At 47.3% G+C, this 23,474-nt stretch overlaps 1 protein-coding gene across 2 annotated transcripts in view; it reads right to left on the bottom strand.

Annotated features, from left to right (window-relative positions):
* Positions 1 to 7,708: 7,708 nt before the first annotated feature.
* The window catches only part of pou6f2 (POU class 6 homeobox 2), a 64,017-nt gene continuing 48,251 nt past the window's right edge, over positions 7,709 to 23,474 (bottom strand). For both annotated transcript variants that reach the window (XM_076047435.1, XM_076047437.1), the window contains exons 8-12: positions 23,030 to 23,164; positions 17,710 to 17,919; positions 16,098 to 16,275; positions 13,339 to 13,507; positions 7,709 to 8,997 (exon numbers count right to left, since the gene is read on the bottom strand). In XM_076047435.1, coding sequence (XP_075903550.1) covers positions 8,484 to 8,997; positions 13,339 to 13,507; positions 16,098 to 16,275; positions 17,710 to 17,919; positions 23,030 to 23,164 — 1,206 coding nt within the window. In that variant the 3' untranslated portion in view covers positions 7,709 to 8,483. The remainder of the gene's footprint in view (positions 8,998 to 13,338; positions 13,508 to 16,097; positions 16,276 to 17,709; positions 17,920 to 23,029; positions 23,165 to 23,474) is intronic.

The raw sequence follows: 23,474 nt of genomic DNA, 5'->3' as shown, positions 1-23,474 counted from the left end.
AAAGAGTCAAAAAACAAGCGCGGCCGGGGCCAATCACCTGACACATTTCCATCCAATTTCCACTGTAGAATGTGTTCATTTTGGGGGCTAATGGCATGTCATTTTGCTGCAGCCTTTGGTCAAGAATTAATCCTGGAATCAAAACAGATTTTCCGGGGAGCAATCTTCCATCAAGTATTGATTTTTTTACACTCACGGAGCCTGTACTCCCTAATTTAACCTGACAGCCAGCAGCACAATGGACCAGGAGCACCTTGGCATCTCGCAGAGGGAGCTCTCCACCACCTCCTCCTCCTCCTTCCTCCTCCTCCTCTTCTTCCTCCATGGGGTGAAAGAGAGACTGGGAAGTGGGGGGTGTGGGGTGTGAGGGCGGGGGGGGGGGGGGGACTCCCAGATGTACAGAACAAAGAGCATTGCTTACAGAAAACAGAGGGATAAAGCTTCCGTCTCTCTTGTTTTTACCCCCTAATTATGTTTTCCACTATGGTGCAACTTGGGCAGGTGAGGCTGAGAGGGGAGAGATGGGGGTGGGGGTGGTGGTGGGGGGTTGAGAGAGGAGGGAGGCAGGGGGGGAGAGAGAGTGCTCTGGGGCCATCAGCTATCATTATGTGCCTGTTGACATCTTGCTGTCTTTGAGTGATTCTCAACTGTGATTTCTTCTCCGTGGCCATTTTCCACAGATGCATCCTGCTCCCCCCCACCCCAACCCTACCCCCCCCCCCCCACCCCCCCACCCTCCTCCACCCAGCACCACCACCTCACAGTAGAGAAGAGGAGAGAAAATAAATAAATAAAAATGAATGGGGTGGGTGCAGGCTTCCTGCTAATAAGAGAGGTGAGATGTGCCCGGCCGTGTCACTTCTCCACCGTCCATATCTCCTCTCAGTCTCTCTCTCTCTCCCTCTCTCGCTCCTCGCCTTCAGATATGCAATCACGTGTGCTGTAAGTACACCATACACTACGATGCAGAGGTCAGCCGGATGAGGGGATGATGGAGGGAAGGGCCGCCCGTTATTTTCCTCCGGCCCTCGAAGCCGCGACGACCTGCACATGGAGGAGAGTTGCACTTTTGCCAAGAGGGTGTTTAGTTTTTTTTTTTTTTTTTTTTTTTTTCTCTGTCTGTGTGTGTGTATGTATGTGTGTGTGTGTGTGTGTGTGTGTGTGTGTGTGTGTGTGTGTGTGTGTGTGTTCTGTTTTGCTTTGTTTCACATGCTCTGTTTTGCAAACTACCTGACAGGAAGGGAAACTACTGAAAGTCACATTCATTTCTGGGACAAATGCAGCATTTTTCTGTTAAACGAGGAATTACAAACACTTGTACCGTGATGTTTATGTATATCTGTGTGTGTGTGTGTGTGTGTGTGTGTGTGTGTGTGTGTGTGCGTGCGTGCGTGCATGTTTGTGTGCGTGCGTGTGGAATGTGTGAAATGCAGTGAGTGAAGTCGTCACCTTGAAAAGCGATAACGGCGCAGAGGGAAGATGTCACACACATAAAGAGGCACCTACACTTCTCTTTATTCACGCCAAACTTTACAGCGTGAGCCTGTTACACTCTTTACATTTCACACACGCACTCATATGAGTCACGCAGAAGGTTAAAAAGAAAGCAACCGGAAATGTTTGCCTTTCTTCCTCTGCATTTCTTGCAGAATTTAGGGCCACTGGTTAAACAATCAAACAAACGGTTGAAACCGTCGACTAATTCACAGCTCGAGAAAAATATTCTTTTTTTCACACGTGTCCTCGTCTTCCATTCATTGTCCTCAAAGCGCTCAGCGGCGCACCATGCTTTTAATTAAAGTGTTGTTGATTGCATTCCTCTTTTACATGCTGCCACAATACGCAGTCTGTGTGCATGGATCGCTGGAGTGCTGCAACGGTGTCCAACGGACTCCAGAGTCGCACGTTAGTGCAACTTTTGCCAAAACATTCTTGAGTGAGGTCGGGGAAAAAATAGTGAAAAAAAACTAAAGTTGAGGGCAGGTGTTTTTTAGGTTTTTTTTGAGGGGGGGGGGGCAGTCTTTGTTTTCAGCATATAGAATTGGCCTTTAGTGTGAAATGACTGCTAATATAGTCATGTGTGGTTGGTAAATATGGTCTGGATTATTGTCACATCTAAAATTTAGAGTGATTTGATCGGACAAGGTGCCTTGCCGCACACCGCTGCCTCCCACAGGCCAGACCGAGACTGCACGTTGTTCCGTCTTTACGAGATTAATCCTACAGCAGCGATGAACTGAAGGACTGTCTGCGCGCCGATGCAATCAGCTGCCCGGAGTCGAGTCGGACAGGTGTCTCGGTATAAAGCGCCGGGCGATTAACTCGTCCGAGCTGCAGATACCTCACAGCGTGTCACCGCTAATAATGCTGCTGGACGGGGAACAAAATGGGTAGAAACAACAACAACAACAACAGCCGGTGGAGGAACGAGGGTGAAAGCAGAGGGGATCATATGCATGACCAGGCTCCATCGCATGTGAGCGTTCGGTAATTGCACCCCCAGAGGCAGCGGGGTGTGCGGAGCAGCAGCCAAAGTGGGCGTTTTGGGGGTGTTGGGGGGGGGGGGGGGGGGTTTGGCGAGCGGCTTCACTGTCGGTGTGGCAACATCTCAACCTTGAGGTAGGAAGTGAAAACAAGACGGCGGCGGCGGCGGGATTGAGGGACGTGCAGACAGTTCATTTAGTGGGAACATCGGCCGGCGGAGGTGGAGCCTCATGATGGGAAACAAAGGCAGCAATTTCAAACCATCTGCATCCAGCGAGCACCGACGCCTCTCCTGCTCGGTCTGTGTCGGCGCCGATATTGGAACATAATCCATTCGGGCCGCTGACTTGTCATTGTATTTTCTCACTCCAACGCGGACGCGGAGGGCTGCAGTTTTTCAACAAGTTTTTGTCAGAGGGCCGGAGGCTTGTGCGCAAAGAAAAAGAAGACCGGCAGTTAGTTGACCTCTGACCTCTTCGTCCCCGGGTCATATTGGGGATGATTTATGCTCTTATTCTCTCTTTATAGCTGTCGTAAAGCAGTCAGAGTTGCATTTTAATGGTATGAAAACGGCTTTATAAATAAAGTTTGATGGTGCAAAGTTTAAGATCTTGGAAAAAGATGCACTGACTGATGTATATTTGAGTTTTAGCTGCATGCGCACATGATTCTCAAGTATGACTTTATTCCTAACGCACCTGTCTGACGTCTTTGTGTTTAATCTAGCCAAAAACAAAACAAAACACAGCAGCGAAAATGATTTGAAGGGGCTTCCTGACAGCGTTCCAATAAGCCTGAAAAAAAATCAAAGCCTTACAAAAACACAGCAAGTTTGACCTCTAATGTAATTATTAATTATCAGCGAAGAGAAGTCTTCAAATGTACTCAGACGCCAGAGAGCTTCTAGGATCGGCTGCTCACTTCCACTCTTCCCTTTTTCTCCTCACTCTATTAAAATATGTACAAAAAGTGGCAGCAGAACTTTTTTGCGCTTGACGTGTTTCAGAGTCGCACCCCATACTGAGTGATAACAGCCTCCCAAAAACTGACATTTTACTCTGTAATCTTGCGCCGGGGATCCCTTTCAACTGCCGGAGACGCAAGGGGGGGGGGTGGAACAGCGGAAAGAAAACTTTTTTTTTTGTTTTTTTAACATTGTTTTTTTTTGTTTTTTTTTATCAGCAGGCGGAATACAAACAGTTTGAGAACACAGATATGGGTCAGGCGCTGCATCTGCACAATTACATTGTTAATGGGCAAGACAATGAAAATAGACAACAAAAGAACATCAAATAGCGGAGGCGAGCGGCGTGCAGCACCTCAGCCATCAGCACTCAGAGATGTGCTCAGTGTTTGAGATGAAGGGGGGTGGGGGTGGGGGGTGCGGGGGAGGGGAGGGGGGCACTGCGAGGAAGACGAAAAAGCATCTCGAACATCAGTTTTCAGTCTAATGTTAATAATTTATGTTGTCTGTGCTTTTTATTATTATTATTTATTTATTTACTACTTTCTTTTCAGCAGCGGGGCCCATTTTTCAAAGGCATCACGGATGGACAGGGAAGCCGTATGAAAACTTTTGGGCTTACTTTCAAAAGGCTTTCTCCCTCACTCTCTCTTTTTTCTTTTTTTCTTCTCCAAAATATATATTTATTTCCTCTTCTTTTACACTTGTCTTGTTGTTATTTGGCGAAGCAAACGCATGAAGCTTTGATGAGGAACAAACCCGACACGCGTCGACTGACCTCTTCCCGTGTCGGAGCGCGGCGCTAAATATTGCATACCGGCCGCCGCGGCTCGTGACGCTCTGAACCCAGACGGCCCGGAGGTCAAGTGGCAAAGCAGCCACTTCATGTGCCAGTCCACCTCTGTGTGTGTGTGTGTGTGTGTGTGTGTGAAGAGGTTGGATTTCTAACAGTTTAAAAACCCGCGAGGAACGTTTTCGAGAAACACCTTCACGGCGCTAAGTGACCTTTGACCTCCAGCGGAAGTTTCAAACCGTCGGACGACCCGTCAGTCACTTTTTAAATCCTCTATGCGTATTCTTTTTCCCCCTGATGTCAAACTTTATACATGCATTCATCTTGAAGTTGTTTTTTTTTTTTCACTGAATGTCGACGCGCGTTCACATCAAACGAAACTGACATGAATCAATAATCAGTCACGAGCATGTGATGACAATTCATAGCTGCCACTTTGGTTCAGTGACCAGAGGAACCATTGAGAGTTCAGGCGTCTAAACCTTTAAAAAAAAAATCTGCATTGTTTTAACTCTGTTGAGGTTAGGATGCAAATGATCAATTCATTCATTAATCATTAGTCGATTGACCTTATCGATCGATTAACGATTCATTGATGAGCGTTGATTTTTCCTGACAACCTAAATTTCACAATGAAAAATGTGTCAGGAACACATTATTTAACTCTTACTTACTTACGTGTTTAAAAGTAGCTTGTTCTAGGTATACAGGTTATAAACCACGGCACTTAACAAAAAAACCCAAACCCCAGTGTAACAGAAATCCAATTAATTGCGAGTAATTTAATTGAATCAATTAAATTCTTAATCGCCAATTAATTGTTGACATCCCTGTTTCTGGATTTCTTTTCATCGTCTCCGCTAGCAGCTCCTTTGCAGGGCCGTCATTGCATCAATCCACACACATCCATAAAGTTTTGTTGCAGGCACAAACCTGACCTGGAACACATTACACACAACAGGGAGAGAAGTTCATGTCAAACAATTGTTTATTACTAATTATGGTACAAATCAACGTGACATATCTGAAGGATTTATTTTTTTAAATTTTCTTTTTGATTTTTCGGAGGGGAAATACACAAAAGTGCTGCTTCACTGACCAACCAGATATTGCTCTATAGATTAAGATTACAGTCTATAAAACAAATAATTAAAAACAATCTCTTCAGCTTTGGTTTTAAAGTTGTTTGAAGTGTTTTTTTTGTTTTTTTTCGGGCCGGCTTGAAAAGAACATCAGACTAATTTGGCTTCGTAAAATTTCACAAGAGCCTTGGATTTGCACGTGGGGTCGGATCAAGGTCAAGAGCAACATCTTTGTAATCTCTTTTTCCTCTTCTCTGTGAGGGTCAACAGTAAAGAGAAACAACAACAAAAAAAAAACATCAGAAGGTGAATGAATGTCACAATAAATTAGAAGTAAGACAGCAAGAGGAGGTATTAAAAAAAACTAAATAATTGAACAGGAAGTCATCTGCTGGAAGAACTTCACAGAAACAAAGCACCCAGTGTAAACAGAATAAATAAACAGCTAATCAACTTGATGAAGGGAGGCCTGGTGTGAAGGTGACAAACACAGAAACTTCTCTACTGACCTGCTGCTGCTGACGCACTCAAAATAAAAACACAGCTCTGAGGTAAACCTTGGATGAACTACTGTACATTTTCTACTCAATTCATTTCTTTTTTTTTTTTTTACTCTCAATTCTTAAAGATTGTCAACATCATGACTCTATTTCTCTGTACAATGTGCATAACGATAGAGCTTTGGTCCAGCATCGAAAAAGTTGAGCGAAAGGCATTGTTTGTCGTCGTCGTATTTTTTTTTTTTTCATCCTGTTTCTTCTTATTTTATTTTTGTTTTTTATTGTTATTCATAATAATTCATTTTGGTTACAGCTTTTATTATGAAACCTCGGAAACAAACCCCCCACCCCCCCACACGTGGGCCTGCAGGAGCCTGCCGCGCTCTGGAAACTGCTGCGTAGGTTCATGGCCAAAGAATCTCTGAGAACTGAAAGTTGGCTGCAAAGTCAAATAAACAAAAACAAATAAGTGTAAAAATATGGCAATTGTCGAATTGTTCAGCTGCTTTTTGCAATTAAATATGTACAGTAAAAAAAAAAAATTATACTTCAAGTCTGTGCGGCAAAAGAAATTTGCTTTTTCTTGGAATAAAAAACTGACCCTTAAAGCTCCTTTTGTGTGTATTTTCAACATTTACAGAGAGTGTGTGTGTGTGTGTGTGTGTGTGTGTGTGTGTGTGTGTGTGTGTTTCACAGGCAGTGGAAAAGGACGCGAGTGATGCACGAGGGACGGAGAGATAACCAGCGTGACATGGAAGGACAGATATCCAGCAGACACGCGATCCTGAATAAATTGCATCAAATTTCGCCTCACTTCAAATTAAGTTCACTCGTTCTGACATGTGACACTTATTCTCAACATTCACCTCTTCTGCAGCCCCTCCCCCCCTCCTCTTCCTCCCAGCGCTTCTCTTCCTGTGAGGGATTTGGTGAAAACAGAGTGTATTCGGGGAGAGTTTGCAGCGTCGGTGGACTTTCAGTCCGTCTCTGAAATGGTTCATTTTTTTTAAAAAAAAATTTAAATTCAGAAATCAATTGGTGCGGAAAGAATGTATGAAAACTACATTGACGACACAGACGAGTGACGAGTGATGAACCTTCACTTGGAAACAAACAGTCAAAAGAAGGATCAAGACCCCCAGAAAATGAAAACAGTAAAAAAGCTGCAGTGAGGTCAGCAGTTTGGTCAGTGGCGACAAGCTTCAACCTTGAAAAATAAAAGTCATTCTGTTATTTAAATGATCAAACTACGAATTCTCCAGTTGGTGAACTGCCTCTGTATTTAACCCTTGCATGTTCTTTTTTTTTCCTTTTCTACTAAAGCATGCACCAACAGAAACTGGTCAGAAATGATTTATATTATATTTATATATATGAAAAAGAAAATCCATCCAACAGTAACATGGGCTCATATTGCCGTGACACAATAGCAGCTGTTTGACATGATGTTTTTTTTTCCCCCCCTCTTTTTTTTTTGTTAAACTTGACACACAGAGTGAAACGCTTTAGAAAAAGTGAAGAGGAACGAAGAAGACAAAGAAAAAGGTCTCTGTCAATGAAATCAAATAAAAAGGAACGCGGGCTTCTAATCTCCGCCACCGTCCTTGAGCTGAAGTTCATGTGTTCTTTGGCTATCAGGCTTTGGCAACAACAGAATGACATAGTGGCTCAAAACAAAGCTGCACGTCCTTTGACCGACCGTCCGCCCGTCCGTCCGTCTGTCTGTCCAGTGAGACAATCTCATGAGATTCTCGTTAATAAATACCTGTAAAAGTTGTACAAAGTTCCGCCATTGACCGAGAAAAGCGCAAAAAATTCAGAGGCAAAAAAAAAAGAAAAAGAAAAAAAAAAAGGACATTGTTACCATCAATCGATTCACAAAGAAAGAAAATAAATAAAAAACAACCCTGGTGATTTTTTTTTTTTAACTCGAAGCATTTTTTCCCCTCTCTTTTTCATATATATTTACATACAAACATCAAAGAAAGAAAGAAAAAAAAAAAGGTCGGCGAGACAAAGGTTTAAACAAAGTGACACTCAACCTCTCACACACAAACACGCACGTATAGCTTCCGTTTTTTTTTTGTTTTTTTTTGCCAAGTACAAATGTAAAAATTTAGAGCACATTTAAATTACAAAATTATTCTCAGTACTCCGATGCAACAGACTTTGGTAAATAGTGTTTGGATTTGGTATGATCTCTTTACTAAATTCCTCCTCCTCGCGGGAAACAAACAAACAAACAAACAAACAAACAAAAGAAATTCTTTTTGGGTGCGGATCCGGTCGGGACCGAGAGGCCGAGCGGATCCGCGGAGACTCTTTGAAACAGCGCGCCCTCACTTTACCCCCCCCCCCCTCCCTCCCCCGTCTTTAGTTCTTTATTTTTTAAACATAATTTTCAGATAATTCTCTCTCTCGTTTTTTAAATCCAGTTTTTTTGGTTTCGCCCAGGTTCATGTACACAGCTGTTCTTCACTCACACTGACAACACATGAGGGTTTTTTTTTTCGTTTTTCCGCAAAACTCAGGCGCTGTCCATCCGACGACGACGACTCGCGAAACATTTTCAGTCCTGGAATCAAGAGTTCGTGCCGCTGCCCTCTCCCTCCTCTTCCTCGCCCTCCTCTTCCTCGCCCTCCCTCTCTCTCCTGCCCGCTTCACTTGGGCAGCTCGTCCAGCGGGTCGACGGCCAGCGGGTCCAGCGTGGCGGCCGGCCCCAGCTGCTCGGGCGGCTTCAGCCGCTTGATGGTGTTCTTCAGCGCCTGCCGCTTGTTGCAGAACCAGACGCGCACCACCTCCCTGTCATAGTTCAGCTTCTCGGCTATCTCCGTCATCTCCTGCCCCGACGGGTGCGTGTTCTTCTCAAAGTGGGCGTTGAGGATCTCCAGCGCCTGCGGCGTGAACGAGGTCCGCCGCTTGCGTTTTTTCGACGGCTCGCTGCCGATAAACTCGGTCAGGTTCTGCATCCCAGACCGGTGGCGGGCTTCAGCCTCGGCCATCCAGCGCTCCAGAACGGGCTTAATCTTCTGGGCGCTTTTAGGGGTGATGTCCAACTTCTCAAACCTGGCAGGATATAAAAGGCCAGGGTTCAGTTTGCCTGTCAGACTGCTACCTATAGTGTTCTCTTGGGCTTCCTGCGGTAGGAAAAAGTGGCTTCTCAGGATGGTGTGTCTGGGGAGAGTCGAGAAAACAGAATCTTACTCAGGTGCCCTGACAAACACAAAAAGGGATCAGCCGGCCAGCCAGCCGCCCTCCCACCCGCCTCCATTTTTTTTTTTTTTTTTTTTTGCTCATTTCCTCAACCAGGATGCCACGGGGACCGAGACTACAGTCCAGGTGGGCGTCTGAGCCCAAACTCCTCCCAGAAAACACCTGGAAAAACAACCCCGTCGACAGTGGTGTCATTTAGAGGCTGGAGCTGTGGGTCTCTGTCCCGACTTGGCAACAGTGGAGCAAAGAGATACTGACAATTTACTGTTGCTTCAAAAAAAATTCAAAAACGAAACAAAAATCACACACAGACACACAAACACTAAACATTAAAAAAACATGCAAAAACTATTTTCTTTAACACCAAAGCAAACCCAAAAAACATTAAATCAGGTGATATAAAATATATCAGAATAAAAAAAAACAAACAAAAATGCAGGAATGCATGCAGTTAAATACGGCACCATCATTTATTTACGAAAAAAGAGGCTGTCAATTATTCATCAAAAAATTATTCATACATTTAATACATTTTTCAAACTTTCTCTCATCTTCCAACAATGTCTCATTTTATATTTAATGCGAGTGCATTTGCACGCGCTAATCCGGCAGCGGCGTGGCAAAAATAATCGGCGGCGTTTCAGCGAATGGCGGCGACGAGAAGCGAGAGAGTTGAGAGGCTCTTTTCACCGCCACAGAGAGAGCGGCAGAGACTACATTCAAACCAGGTGAGAGGACGAAGCCCAGCAAGGCCTCGGCACTCTCAAGTGTCTGTGTGAATTTCAGAGGCCAATCATCTACTTGACAAAATGAGCTTTTTTTCTTCGCTGTCCTGATTATGACCGACGGTTCTCTTTCATTTTTCGGTCTGGAATAAGATTCCAGCTCCAATAAGAGACTGTAACACATTTAACACTTTTAAAGTTACATACAACAAAGTGGCTGAAACGAAAGCAGATCTGTCAGCACTAATTTTAAATGGAAGCTTTTTTTGTTTTTGTCATTGTAATGTTATTTCTTCTGACCTGCCAGGGACTCCAGATGCAAAGTAGCCTTTGCACTTTTAAATAATAACAAAAAAAAATCATTGGCTTGTTTCTCAGGTATTTGGGAGTGCAGTTGAACAAGATGCGCCACTAGAAAGAACAGCGACGAGCACTCACTCGTCTGTTCTGTTCATCTCTGTGGTCCAATTGCACTGTATTCTGGGTATTATTGAATGGCATGTTGTCACCACTCCCGTCTTTATCTGAGATCTTTAGTCCAATACAAACAAACAAACAAACAAACAAACAAAAAAACAAACAAACAAAAGTTGGCCTCAAACCAAAAGACGAAAACACACAGATAATGAAATCTTTATTAAGCGCCGGGGCGTCTATCAATAAAAGAAGGTATGCCGCCTTTACTGGGACAAACGCGAGCGTGACCTTGGAGGGCGAGGGCGAGAGAGAGAGAGAGAGAGAGAGAGAGAGAGAGTGTGTGTGTGTGTGGTGCTTTTAGTGGAAATAACGGCGGGCAGCCGACAGCTGTGATGGAAGGACGGGTGGACGAGACTCCCGAGTCTCTGCGGAGCGGGGAAACAATGCACACAAGACATTCTAATGGCCAGGTGAGAGTCTGCCAGACAACACGAGCAGAGAGACGCGGCCCGAGACGCCTCCGCACGCACATCGGACCTTCCCCCCCGCTCTTCCTCCTCCTCCTCCTCCTCTGTTCCTACACGTCGCCGGTGCCCTCCTCTTTGTCGGCAGGCAGTATTATTTATAAACAGAGACGGGTGGGGGGAGTGTGTGAGAGTGTGTGTGAGTGTGTATGGGGGGTGCACTGTGGGGAATACATTAGCAAATATGAGGAGTCCCCAGAGACGAGACATTTCATGGATCAACAGGAAGTGCAGATACTAAAATGAGTTGAGAGCGGCGGCTCCCAGCGCCGGTGCGTCAGGAGCGGCCCTGAACGCACCGCCAGCCTCTCACACTTCTTCTTCAGAGTATCTTTGGAGGCGCTGCGGGAAAACCTGCCGATGAGTGTGTGTGTGTGTGTGTGTTTTTGCCTCCCCCCGCCCCCTCACCTCCTCAGGCTTTGCATGGGACGCGCACGCTTCAAATCGAGGTCAGCGACAGTTCAGAGGACGGTCGGACGTCGGTCGTTTTAAATGTAAATGCCGCACATCTGCCGTGTTTGACGCTCCTGGGCATCCTTTGACTTTGCAGAACGTTCCAAGTCGATACAATTTACATTACTGGAAGGTAAAGGTTGGGAAAGGCTCAGCAGGAGCGGCGACGCACATCAGCGATCACGTGATTCGTTTCTTCCAGCGGCGTCGCTGATCATCTCCAAACTGAGTTTCAAAGTCTGAGCTCAATAAATCGTCTGAGGGCAATTCCAGAGAAAATAGTGTTTAATGCAGCCGCACCGCAGGAAACTCAATCACGGGCCGATGATGAAATGATCGCCCTTTGTAATAGGAATATTTTCCACATCGGATTAGATTTTAGTTTTGGTTAATATTGAGGCCATATGCAATGTAGAGCAATAACTAGAAAAAAAGCAAAACTTCTTCACCCAAGAATTAAGTCAAAAACAATTTAATTTGAGGAAAAAAACAAAACAATAACCTGCCCTTTTATAAATGAAGACATGCACATTCCCATAAAACAAAATAGAATAAGTGAGCGAATCCCATCATCCTACATTTGATAAATCTGGACGGTGATTCTATTTGAGGGAGCTGCAGTTCTAGTTTGTTCCTTTACGAGCCTCGTGTCCGCTCTTGGTTGTAGGACGACCGAAACAACATAAAGGTATAAAATCTACCGGTTGCCACTTCATCACCGGCAACTAAGTTCTGCTTTGTTTCCAAAGTTGAGTCGATAAAGCGTTTCGTTCTCCCGCTCCTTTACACCGACGCGGCCCCAAAAAAAATAAAATAGGGCAGCGCCGGCCCACCGCCGCTCCTGATGATGCCCCCCCCCCCCCCCGTGTGTAAAGCCTGTGCCTGTTTAGATAAACTAATAACGTCCGGGGAAAAGGCAAGTGAGCAATGAGAGCAGACAAGACGGAAGCATCTGTCAGTGTCTGTTCACTGTCTGGGCCTCAGAGCCGCAGCCCCAGAGCTGGCTGCTCCAAACTGCACAGTGGTTGATGTTAACTAAACTCAAGCATGTGAAGTATTGCCCCGCTACTTAAAACATCAGGATGTCATGTCGCATGTCAGACAAACATAAAAAGGGGGAAAAAAAAAAGAAAAAAAAAGGAAAGATTGTCTTCACGGCACGGCGTAATAGCCCGCAGAGTGTTTATTTTTGAAGCTAATGGCCTTTAATGTATGTTATAAATATTTCAATTATTCCAGCCGGTGAATATTTCATGGGGCGATCTTAAGACTTTAAACATTAGTCGGAGGGGCCGGGGCTGAGGCCCTCATAAGAACGCCGGCCCTCCGCGCTGCTTCACATTTTATCGGCGGTTTGATGTTGATGCGATGAAATTTTTAAAGGTGCGTGGCAGCGCCGTGTCACATAAACAGCACAGGTCATCAAGCCAGGCCCTGCTGCCGCCACTGCCACCGAGGGGACATTAAAATTAATACGCCAATGAAAAATGTATTTTTTTTTTTTTTTGTGCAGAAAATAAAGAATACATTTGCTTGCACTCATGCAAAGTGAAAAAAGCAGGGGCTCCGCACATCAAGTCTGACTTCTAAATAAATCTGAAACGAAAATTTTGAGTTTTTTTTTTTTTTTCCCCTTCACACATTCGCCCCCTTTTAAATATTTGTGTGCAGTTGTGCTTCTATTTCAGGCCACCGGGTGTCTGATTGTCTCATGAATACATCATGCGCCGTTTAACGACTAAACAGCGGCGGCGGTGAGACACGGCCGCTCTCATTAGCCGCCGGAGGAGGAGGCGCGGCCTCAGGAATTATTAACTGCTCTAAGTGCTCGGTGTAATACCTCCTGTATGTATTTTGCATAAGCGAGGCCCCAGGCTGTCATGTCGCGCGGACGAGAGGAAGGGGGGCGAGGGGGTAAGAGATCAGGAGGACGGCGAGCGGAAATCGCGACAACTTGATTTGTCAGGCTGGTTACAGACAATTAGGTATTATAATGTCTCCTAAAAGGGAGGGATGAAAAATAGATGGCGCCGCCGCCGTTATCGCCGCCGCCGCCGCCGCCGCCGCCGCCGCCGCCGCCGCCGCTCTCGCTTGACAGAATCGGGCCGTGTTAATGGGAACTAATGCAAAAAAAAAAAAAAAAAAAAAAACACTAACTTTGGTCCCTGTGAGTTTGCCCCTACCTGCAGATGGCGGACTGGCTGTAGGCCGGCCCCTCGGCGGCGCTGAGCGCCTGGCCCACCTGGGTCTGGGTCAGGCCCAGGGACAGCCGGCGGATCTTGAACGCTTTGGCAAACTCGCGGATCTCCTCCAGGTTGACGCCGTCCACCTCGCTGGGCGCCGTCTGCGGGTCTGCAATACAACACACACACAAAGGTTTTATTAGCCCTCGCTTCCTCTCGCTGCTTGGATCATTTTTTTTTCTTCAGAGAAATGAAGCTGAACGAGCTTGTAGTGAAAGCAGGATATTCCGGAGAGACGGGTCGCGGCTTATTGGGTCTCTTTGTGTCACTGCTGCAGATTGCATGCATCCCAAACACGCTTTAAAGAGTGCATTCAGCTCTGGTATGAATGCAGACGTGTCATGACTCTGGCTCGCCAGTGTACATCTCACATACAAAAGTATATGAATATGGAGTTTTTTTTTTTATTCTTCATTTTTTTAAATCAGAGAAGATGGAGGATTTGATCCTGCAGGCCTCTTCTTCTTTTTGCTTTTTTTTTTAATTTTTTTTATCATGAATGTGCTCCAAGGCCGGTGCTCGCAAATAACCATTAAATAATGCAGAGACATTATTTCATCCATCTGACCCTTGGTAAGGATGAACAGAGAACACTCTGCCAAAATAGAAGCGCCGTCTGCGAATCGTCCCATTTGTGCAACGACAGGAGAGAGAGAATGGGGGAGAGCGAGAAAGGGGGAGAGAGAGGGAGAGAGAGAGAGAGAGGGACAGAGGGAGAGAGAGAGAGAGGGAGGGAGAGAGAGAGAGAGGGAGGGAGAGAGAGAACATTTTGAAAAATTCCTGCGCTAATAAAAAGCGATTTCACGTTGTACATCAATGTCAGGTGTCCTGGCATCCTGCTTACTAAAGCAAAGTTTGTGCCTCTGAATTATTCAACTTGGTCATTATCGATGAATTATTAAAGGAATCCTCCAAGCGCATTTAAGCAAAAATCTATGGGGCTGCCATCTCGCCGCGACTCTTAAGTGACGCTTGGCGCGCACAGCGGCGGCGCTCCAGACGTGTGAACGCCGGGAGGAGCCGGCGACTCCAGACTGGGTGGCTGGGACCAGCAGCACCGACACCTTTAGGTGCCGATGGCGACGCATGTAGGTGCAGCCCTTCATCAGCCAGGCCAGAGATGTGTATGTGTGGACTGTGGTTTGTTTCAACAGGGGGAAAAAAAAAAGAGAAAAAATTGTGCTCCAGAACTGTGAAGTTTCCTCTTAAAAGCCCCCCAAGGAATTAATCTTCTTCCAAATGAGCTCAATAATGAACCTAAAAAAATACTCACATCCTGATGTAGCTGTATTTGATGATATGCAAAAATATGTTTTTTTTTATTTTTTTATTCCTATATGTGTTGAGAGCAGAGGTTTGATTCAACAGTGGACACTGGCTTCATAAACCGCAAACATGATGATGGTGGTAAAACTGTTTCCCCTGTTTTCCTGTGTCTGGGAAATGCAATGACGCTCCCTCTTCTCCTCTCTGCAGACAGTTTACCATCCCGTCGTGGGATCGAGTGCACGTACGCCACAACTTATAGTGAGATCAAGTGACACCACTCATATCTGGCATAAAACATTCATTCTATTTACTTCGGAATGAAGGCCCTATTTATTTGTTCCCGGACGCTAAAGCGAGCAGGAAGAACGAGAGGCATGCGAGACTTTGTCCGAGCTCTGAGTAAATACAAAGCAAACACAGTGTCTACAACAAGTTGATCAATGGCGACTTGTTTTTATTCAATTTGGCGGCGTTGTAGCTGCCTTTGAAACAAGTTTACGTGGACTTTGGGGGAATCAAGTCGGACAAAATGAAATTTATCTGAATAAAACAGACGTTTTTTTTTAAAGGCAGTGGCCGCATGCTGACAGGCTGTGGCCCCGGTGATTTATAAGTGCTCTGCGGCAGAAAAAAAAAGAAAAAAGGGCCCTGGCATTGGGGGAACAATGAAAGTTGCTCCATCATAACGCACGCCACTTTGAATCGTCTAACTAAAGTTGAGAATTGACAATCGGGCTGAAGTGGAAGAACCAAGGAGGACGGCGGATCAGTCGGGAGCTGTCTGCACTCGGGGCTAACACAATGTTTTCCTCACTCAGCCTTTGGACAGGAGAGAAGTAAAAAATTAATTAATAAAGAAAATAATGAATTAATGACTAAATAATAATGAATAGTGGGGTTTTAGCTTCACTGTTTCGTAAAAAGTGCGGCTCAACTCTATGGGTTTCACACGCTTTGTCCCTTTGGAAACTGTTGACCAGTGAAATCTCTATCTGCTTGTCCTGGACTGTGAGGATATATTAGTGCAGTGGATATAATACACTATATATAGCCGCCCATCATATTTAGGTGTTCAACTTATTTTCTTTTGCCCCATTAATCCACATATCTTGGTCATATTTGATGTCTTCAGTGTGTATCTACAGTGTAGAAAGTAGCCTGGCAGTGTACATTTATATAATACAACAGTTCAGTAGACTCAGACCTGCATTGTAACAAGCATGAGGCTTTACCTTTCATCTCATTCTACATTTTAACAGGAAGGAAGTTTCGACTGTTAAATCTGCTGGTTTTCTGGAAACGATGACCTTGAAAAGCACATTTATTATCTTTCCTATTTTCGTGACGCACACTCGCAAAGCAGAGCCGACACACGAGTCGCCGCTGCGCCCAGCCGTGGTGTGTGCTGTCCGCGGTGCTGAAACACTTACTGCTGACCAGCTGGCCCACGCTGAGCGCGGAGGAGGTGGAGGAAGAGGTGGAGGAGGAGGAGGAGGCCTGGTGGAGGGGACTCTGACGGTGGGGCATGTGGAGGAGGCTGGGTTGCGATGCTGCCGCCGCCGCCGCCGCCGCTGCTGCCGCTACCGCCGCCGCCGACCCGCTCTGACCCTGCCGCAGGACGCAAACGCAATTACACACGTAGGTCAACAGGATGCGCCGGCGCGCATTTTCAGCACAGGAGAAAACAAACCCTTGACTCTGCGCGCGGCCGCCATCGCCCCGCTAATCAAGTCCAATGATTATGAGGCTGCTGATAAATCTAATCAAGCCAATCAGCGGCTATTAAGTTGGCTGCTAATGCGCGTAATGAGATTGACATCAACCCCAGAGTGGATAATGAATAACGCGGTGATTACTGCCTGTCCCGTTTTGCACTGACGGGAGGCGAGTGTGGCGTCGATACTCGGCTCGATGGAGTCGACTGGCGGCAGACGCCTGAGATGTGCTTCTCTGCAGAAGAAAAACGACTAAAAACCCAAACACACGTCTCGTGACAATTAGAGCCTCGTCAACCGGGCGCTCGGAACGGCAGCCTGGGAGCGGCAAAAATAAATATATAAATATATATGTGTGGAAACGTGTGAACACAGCAGTCCCCATATTGAACATAATTCATGATCCGCGGGGCTGTCGTGCTGCGATGCGGAGGAAAACGATGTATTTTCATGTTTTATGCACATCTGAATTGCGTTTACAAGATCAAGACGGGCTACAAAAGTGAGGGGCTGTCTGCAGCCGCCGCCTTCTCCTCCCTTTCCAAACTTCTTCTTCTTCTCCTTTGCAATTAATTATTTTCTCCGTGGCATGTGTTTGTTTGGATGGTGTCAGCGGCTATGCACACACACACACACACACACACACACACACACACACACACACACACACACACACACACACACACACACACACACACTGTCAGCTGTCAGAGAACTATCCGGCTCGGGCTGGAAATATTCTGCAGCGCCGGCTCTGACAACCGTAAATTATGCCCGCCCCAACAATGTGTATATGCAGCCTTCGCAGGGAGGGAGACAAAAGGGTAAACATTATCACTGGGGGGAAAAAAAGAAGAAAGCAAAGCGGTTCGATCAAAAGAGTAACCTTTTGGTTCTCTGGGAGCCACGTTTGTTTCTTTTTTATCGTCCATCGCTACCGCCGCACCGGCCTTTAGAATGTAAACTTTTACCCTGCAATTACGCCGACATCACGGTTCACACGTCTGCTTTGCGTCTCGTTTGAGCGCAGACCCTTAAAAATTGAGTGTTATTTTCGCTGTTCCATTCTGTTAACTGGACTTGTTTAGGTGGGGGACAAATAAAGGCGGCGGGCGAGCAAAAGGGATCAGAGCGAAGACGGGAGAAGGAAAAGTAGAACATTTCAGTGCAAAAGCTGCTTATTTTCATACTAAACAGACAATCAGAGAATGCTCAGTTCAAAATTCTGCTATAAAATCTGTCTGAGGTCGACTTAAACACTCAACATGTGTATGTGTGTGTGTGTGTGTGTGCGTGCGCGCGTGTGAGCGTCTGCGCATTATGTCACCTGCTGTCCGGGCTTGATTGGCGACAGCGTGATTCCCTGGGTGTTGATGACAGGCAAGATCTGATTGCCGATGACTGTGGCGATGATCTGGCCTTGAGCGTTGGTCAGAAGCTGAGGTGTAATTGGCGGCACCTGCAGCGCCGGGTTGCCGCCCCCTGATTGGCTGGAGGGCCCTGCGGAGTTGGGCATCAGTGGGATTGTTCCAATTATCTACAAAGGGGGTAAAGAGGAGGCGAAATCAGCTGGGCGGTTTAAAAAAAAAAAAAAAGAAGAGGGAGGGAAGAGGGAGGAAGGAGGAGGGAGGTTAGACGCCAATGGAGGTTTGGAACGCTTTTAATGATCGGCGCCGCGGCGCACCTCTCCTTAGACTTTCTGCCCCTGTGATCAGGAAAAAAAAAGGGGAAAAGAAACACAAGCGGGTCATTCCAGCGTCTTCCAGCGGGAGGCTAATCAGGGCATTCAACCTGTTTTTGGTTGGTTGGTTGTTGCTTTTTTTATTTTCTAACACAGAGGGGAAAAAAATAAAAATAAATAAAAAATAAAAGCCCAAGTGTCCGCTGATCATCTGTCACCGAGGTACTTTTTGTAGGCCGGAGCAAGTGAAGCCGCAGCAGAGACTGCTGGGAGCGCCGGCGCAAAGGTCAGCGCTGAATACCTGCGTGTGTGTGCTGGTGCACACCACTGACTGAATTATCCATCAGCAGGCCACGACTGGGACGCCTGTGTGTGTGTGTGTGTGTGTTGGTGTTTGTGCTGAAGTGCCTTTGTCTGTCTCTGATGAGAGGGAGCGGGACCGCTCAGAGACGGAGACCCCTCTTTTTTTCCCCCCTCTCTCTCTCCTCTGTCACACACACGCACGCACGCACGCACATACACACGCGCAATCAGAAAACAAGAGAAACGGGTCGAGAACAGAAACAATGAGAGGAAGAGAAGAAGAGAAGAGGCGCTACCAGAGAGAGAGAGAGAGAGAGAGAGAGAGAGAGAGAGAGAGAGAGAGAGAGCGGGGACGGGACCCTGTGTTTCTAATTTAACTCTCGGGGGTCCGGGGGGTACTTTGGCACCCCCCCCCCCCCCCAAGCCCCTCCAGCCCCTGCTTCCCTCTCCTTTGTGGCTGTAATCAGGAAGGGCAGATCAAAGGGGGCCGGCGGAGTGTCACTGCAGCGTTTTAGCTCTCAGAGCTGCCAGAGTGCGGCCCAGAGTGGCGCTTTGGGAGGGGGGGGGGGGTCTCAGCCAGCGCCTCTTCACCATGATGAAGGTTAATGTCATCTGGGGGGCTGACGAGCTGTGAGGAGCGCCCCCGCCACCCCCCCACTCCCTCTCCTTCCAGTCCCCGCCCACTGACAGCCCCCCCGACCCGACCCGCCCTGCCCTGGTATCACGGCTCGGACCAGATGCCCACCAGTCTGAACGATGCCACAGTGCAAAGACAAAAAATCCTCTGCATTGATCGGAGGGCCACTTTCCAACAAAGGCAAAGCAGAAAAAGACAACAACAACTGCCACTGCTTTTGTTCATTTTCAATTGACATTAAAACACAGTTTTCTACATATCCCATGACGTATGTTTTTCTCCTATAAGGTGGCTCACCAAAACACTCCATCCATCTGCTCCTGCTCCGGCCCCTCCGACACACTTTAGAACCCATTGTGGCCCCGCCAGTCAAAAAGTTTGCCTTGCCATGCCTGCATTAGCCCCAACTTGAACCAACACAGTCAACACAGTGAGCTGACTAAACAGAAAAATCGCACTGGCCGTCGCCGTCACGGATTCCACCGGCGCTGCTGCAGAGAAACAAACTTTGAGATTATTTTTTTTCCCCCAGAACTGCAGAAGCTTTTCCAGATGAGAAGGAAAAATCTCCCAGACACCAAAGCCAGTCCAGTTGTCTTCACTTCATCTTCAAGCGCTGAGCTACAGGCCGCTGAGGCTTGGGGCCGCCTCTCTGCCTCCGCTGCTCTGCGCTCCAGTCTGCAGCTAGGCGTGCTCTCCCCCCCCCCCCCCCCTCATCTCTTTGACATAATCGGGAGAGATCAGTGAGAGGAAGGTGGGCCGACAATCTGTAATTCATCCTCGCCACGGCTCATTTGCTTATGTTACTTCGCATTAGGGCGGAGATAATTTATCTCTCTCTCCGCGCTGGCTTTACAAATCCACCCCCCCTCAGCCCCCTGCAATGCTCTCCTGCCACTTAGCATATTTTATTGCCGTGCCTGACTCGACTCTCCCGTCTCCCCCGAAGCCCCAGTGATCCAGCGCCGCACGGCACAGCGGCAGCGAGCTTGTTCCGCTCAATTATTCATCGTCGCTGGACTAAGTGGCTCTTCTATAAGCATAATAGAGAGCAGGGGCAAAGTGACAGCCTCGCTCTGCTCCCGCTCCCATCATGCCGTGCTGCTGCTGCTGCTGCTGCTGCTGCTGCTGCTGCTGCTGCTGCTGCTGCTGCTGCTGCTTCTCCCTCCTCGGACCGTCTCTGGGGCCAGATGCTGCGCTGCGAGGTCTGGGAGCTCTGCCGGGGGTTTGGTGCCCTTTTTTAAAATCTTTTTTTCAATGAGTGCAGAGTTGTGGACGTGCACACTTACTTGTACAAATCATAATGGATTCGATTTGAAGCAATGATCGATTAGCTCAATATTTTCTTATTTCTTTACAGGAAATTTGGCTTGTTTTTAACTTTTGCCAAAGCGTCATTAATGCAATATTCATCACTCTGCAGATAAACATCGCCGACCCGCTTATCTCTTCCAAAAATGTGCTGAAGTAGACGCTTCTTTGGAAAATACATGCCAACTTCAGAGCAAACAAACTTGGATTTCCTCTCCGAGCTCCCACTGAAGTTACATCAACGAATTTCCAGCCGTTTCTTTCGATGCCCTTTCCTCCCTTGCCTCTGAGCCTTCGTCACGCTGCTTCTTCTCCTTTCCCCTCCTGCTTTCTGTGTTTGCCTCAACGCTCCCGATCGTGTGACATGTGTGTAACGGGTCTCTCTCTCTCTCGCTCTCCACCACCGGCAGAACTCATTAAGATTATGCTGCTCTTGTCTCCGGCAGGAATGTCATCTCATCTCATCCGGCCGGAGCCAATCTGTGTCTTTAGCCACGGTGGCCAGACAATATCGCTCTGCCCCCCCCCCCCCCCCCCCCCCCCCCAACACCACCACCACCACTATTCATGCGATGAATTGGGCCCAGGGGAGGAGATGTTTGGGAAGTTCAGTAAAGAGTTGAAAAAGAAGGAGGAGGAGAAGAAGAAAGAAAGACGGCAACAATCAGAGCCACAGGAGGACCTTTAATGGTGGACTGGAAAGAAAATCAAGAACGTTTTCATCATCTAAAAGCGGTGATCTCAATTTTCATTTGATTTCAAAACAATGTTGGACGTTAATTAGCGGTTTGATTTAAACACTCGGCACTGAATTCAATGCCAGAAGTTTTGTTTTTTAGGGAGCGGCAGACCGGACAACGTCGGCAGACGGGCAATTTGTGCCGCATTGACAGATTAATTGATGGTCGGAAGTCTAATCGATGTTCGGAGCTCCTGCGCTGGATTTACAACCACAAGGTCAACAGGGGTGTGCCGCCGAGGTCAGACATGATCTAAAGGCCCGGGAGCCTCCGTCAATACGCAGGGCACACGCTTGTTTAGCCGCCTCCAGCCTTATTCACTTCACGGGCCGACCGTGAAGTCACTGCGTCGCTATTTCTCAGCAGGACTTTTATCAAAGGCCGAGGAGGAGTGGGAGAAAGAGAAGCCTCACATTCTGAACTCATGGATCCATGAACACAAAGCACCAGGGGCTTCACTCAAGACACACACACCACATATACAGGCGCGCAACACACACCGCTAGCCCTTAATATCTTCCATTTCAAACATGTTTTGTCTGGAAAAAATTAAGGATGGAGGAAAAGGTGGGAATCTTCCTTTACAGACTTGCACAGAAGGAGAAAAGTGAGTGGCGGCAGAGGGACTTCACGAGGTTGCGGCTCGTGTTCACGGTATTAATCTGAGGTATAGAGGGAATAAAGGACAAAAGAGCCTCATTGATTCTGGCGGAGTACAAAAGGACCAAGGGCCAATATAATTTAGCTTTCAAAAAAAAAAGAAGCAACGTATCGAGCGGCAGACGCTCATCAGGCCTTCGCACTCCTCAAGGACTCCTGAGTGCTCACTTATGAAAAAAGGGTCTTTTGACAAAAGTTTGACGAGAAGTTTTGAGATCAAAAGACAAAACATGACATTTATCCATTGAAGAATTTGTGATTTTCTTTTTTCCTTTTTTGAAACTCCTGCACTGCGTCACCTGAAAAGACAAAAAGCGGACCGCTCCCTTGAAACGGCTCCTTCCGCTTTGTTCTTTTCAACGCTGCCTGTGTTTTGCTGGACCTCCGACCCTTAGCTCGTATAATCACCTGAGCGGCGGAGGCTGATGGCAGAGAGGTTTTTTTTTTTGTGTGTGTGTGTGTGTGTGTGTGTGTTCGTGGGGGGGTGATAGCAGCGGTGCCCGTTTCAGAGGCCCTCAGTCGGTGAATAATGCTGCGGAATAATGAGGCGGGGCGGGGAGCGAAAGGCTGTAGCCCAGGGCTTTGACCGTCTCCGTGACCTGATTATGTCAGGGGTTGTCAGCCGCCGAGACGCTACAAAAGCACAGAGCATCCCGTCAAAGTCCACATCCACAGTGATCGCTCCCCCAGCGCTGCAGGCGCCTCGTGTGAGCCCAGCGAGTCCATACTGTCTCATTAGTGACATTTAGCATTAAGTGCTCGAGCAAACACTTAAGTGTAAACGGCGCGGCGCGCTCGACCCCGGTGGCGCTGACACGGGAGCTAAGTGCTCCGTTTGACATCAGAAACGAAGAGCGCGTCGGTGCGTTTTGTGGCGTCGGGGGATGAATGAAATGAATTCTGGGGTGGGGGGGGAGGGGCTTACGGAGGGGGTGCCATCGGCACGTTGGTGTAAAAGTTTGAGGGTGGCAAAGTGAAAGTGTGCGGGGGAGAAGGGCGCGCCGTCCGCACAGCTTCCTTTCCAATAGGTGCCGGCTCTGCCACCTCGCGCTAAGATGATTCATCAGGCTGCGTCCCGCAATGACAAGTATCATCGTTCAGGCCTCCGGCTACTGATGGAACTACTCTGCAGCCGCCCTGTGAATATGACAAGGTCAGCGTTTCACTGCGGCAGGCGCAACGCGGATAAGAGAAAGAAGGGATTTGTTCACCGCCCAACACATTAATACACACTGGGAGGGCTAATGCAGGGATCACTGAGGAAGGATCAGAATCATGGAATCCAGTCTGTGTCTCAGCTGACATCAGCGCTCACCTGTCCTTGCGCGTTGGTCACCAGCTGTCCGGTGGCCCCCTGCAGGTTGGACAGGGCGTTTCCAAACACCTGAGAACCGGCGATGGAGCCCATGGCTGCGGCTGCGGCCACCTGGCTGGCCAGCGGGTTCAGCTGCTGCGGGACAAAAAGAAACTCCACGTCAAACAACGTCATGATGTATTTGTTGATTTATATTTTTTTCAGCTTTGCAGGATTGTCAACGGCTGCGTTTCCATGACAGCTTTTTTGCAAAAAAAAAAAAAAAAATGATATTAAATTTCGACCAAGTACGAGTGTGATTTGCAGGTGTTTCCACTGAATGGTATGAAGCGCATAAACCGCAATTCTCGTAAAATCTCGAATTGCGCTTGCTTTTGTTTATTTACATTTGTTTGCTGTCAAGAATGGTTGTCATATTGTTCTCTTTGATTACTTGTAAACAAAA

This window comes from Nelusetta ayraudi, unplaced genomic scaffold (genome assembly GCF_046127955.1).
Source record: "Nelusetta ayraudi isolate G7.1 ecotype Tasmania unplaced genomic scaffold, CSIRO-AGI_Nayr_v1 ptg000094l, whole genome shotgun sequence".
NCBI classification, from domain to species: Eukaryota; Metazoa; Chordata; class Actinopteri; order Tetraodontiformes; family Monacanthidae; genus Nelusetta; species Nelusetta ayraudi.
Note: the sequence above shows the minus strand (reverse complement) of the source record. Positions and strands in the feature narration are given on the sequence as shown.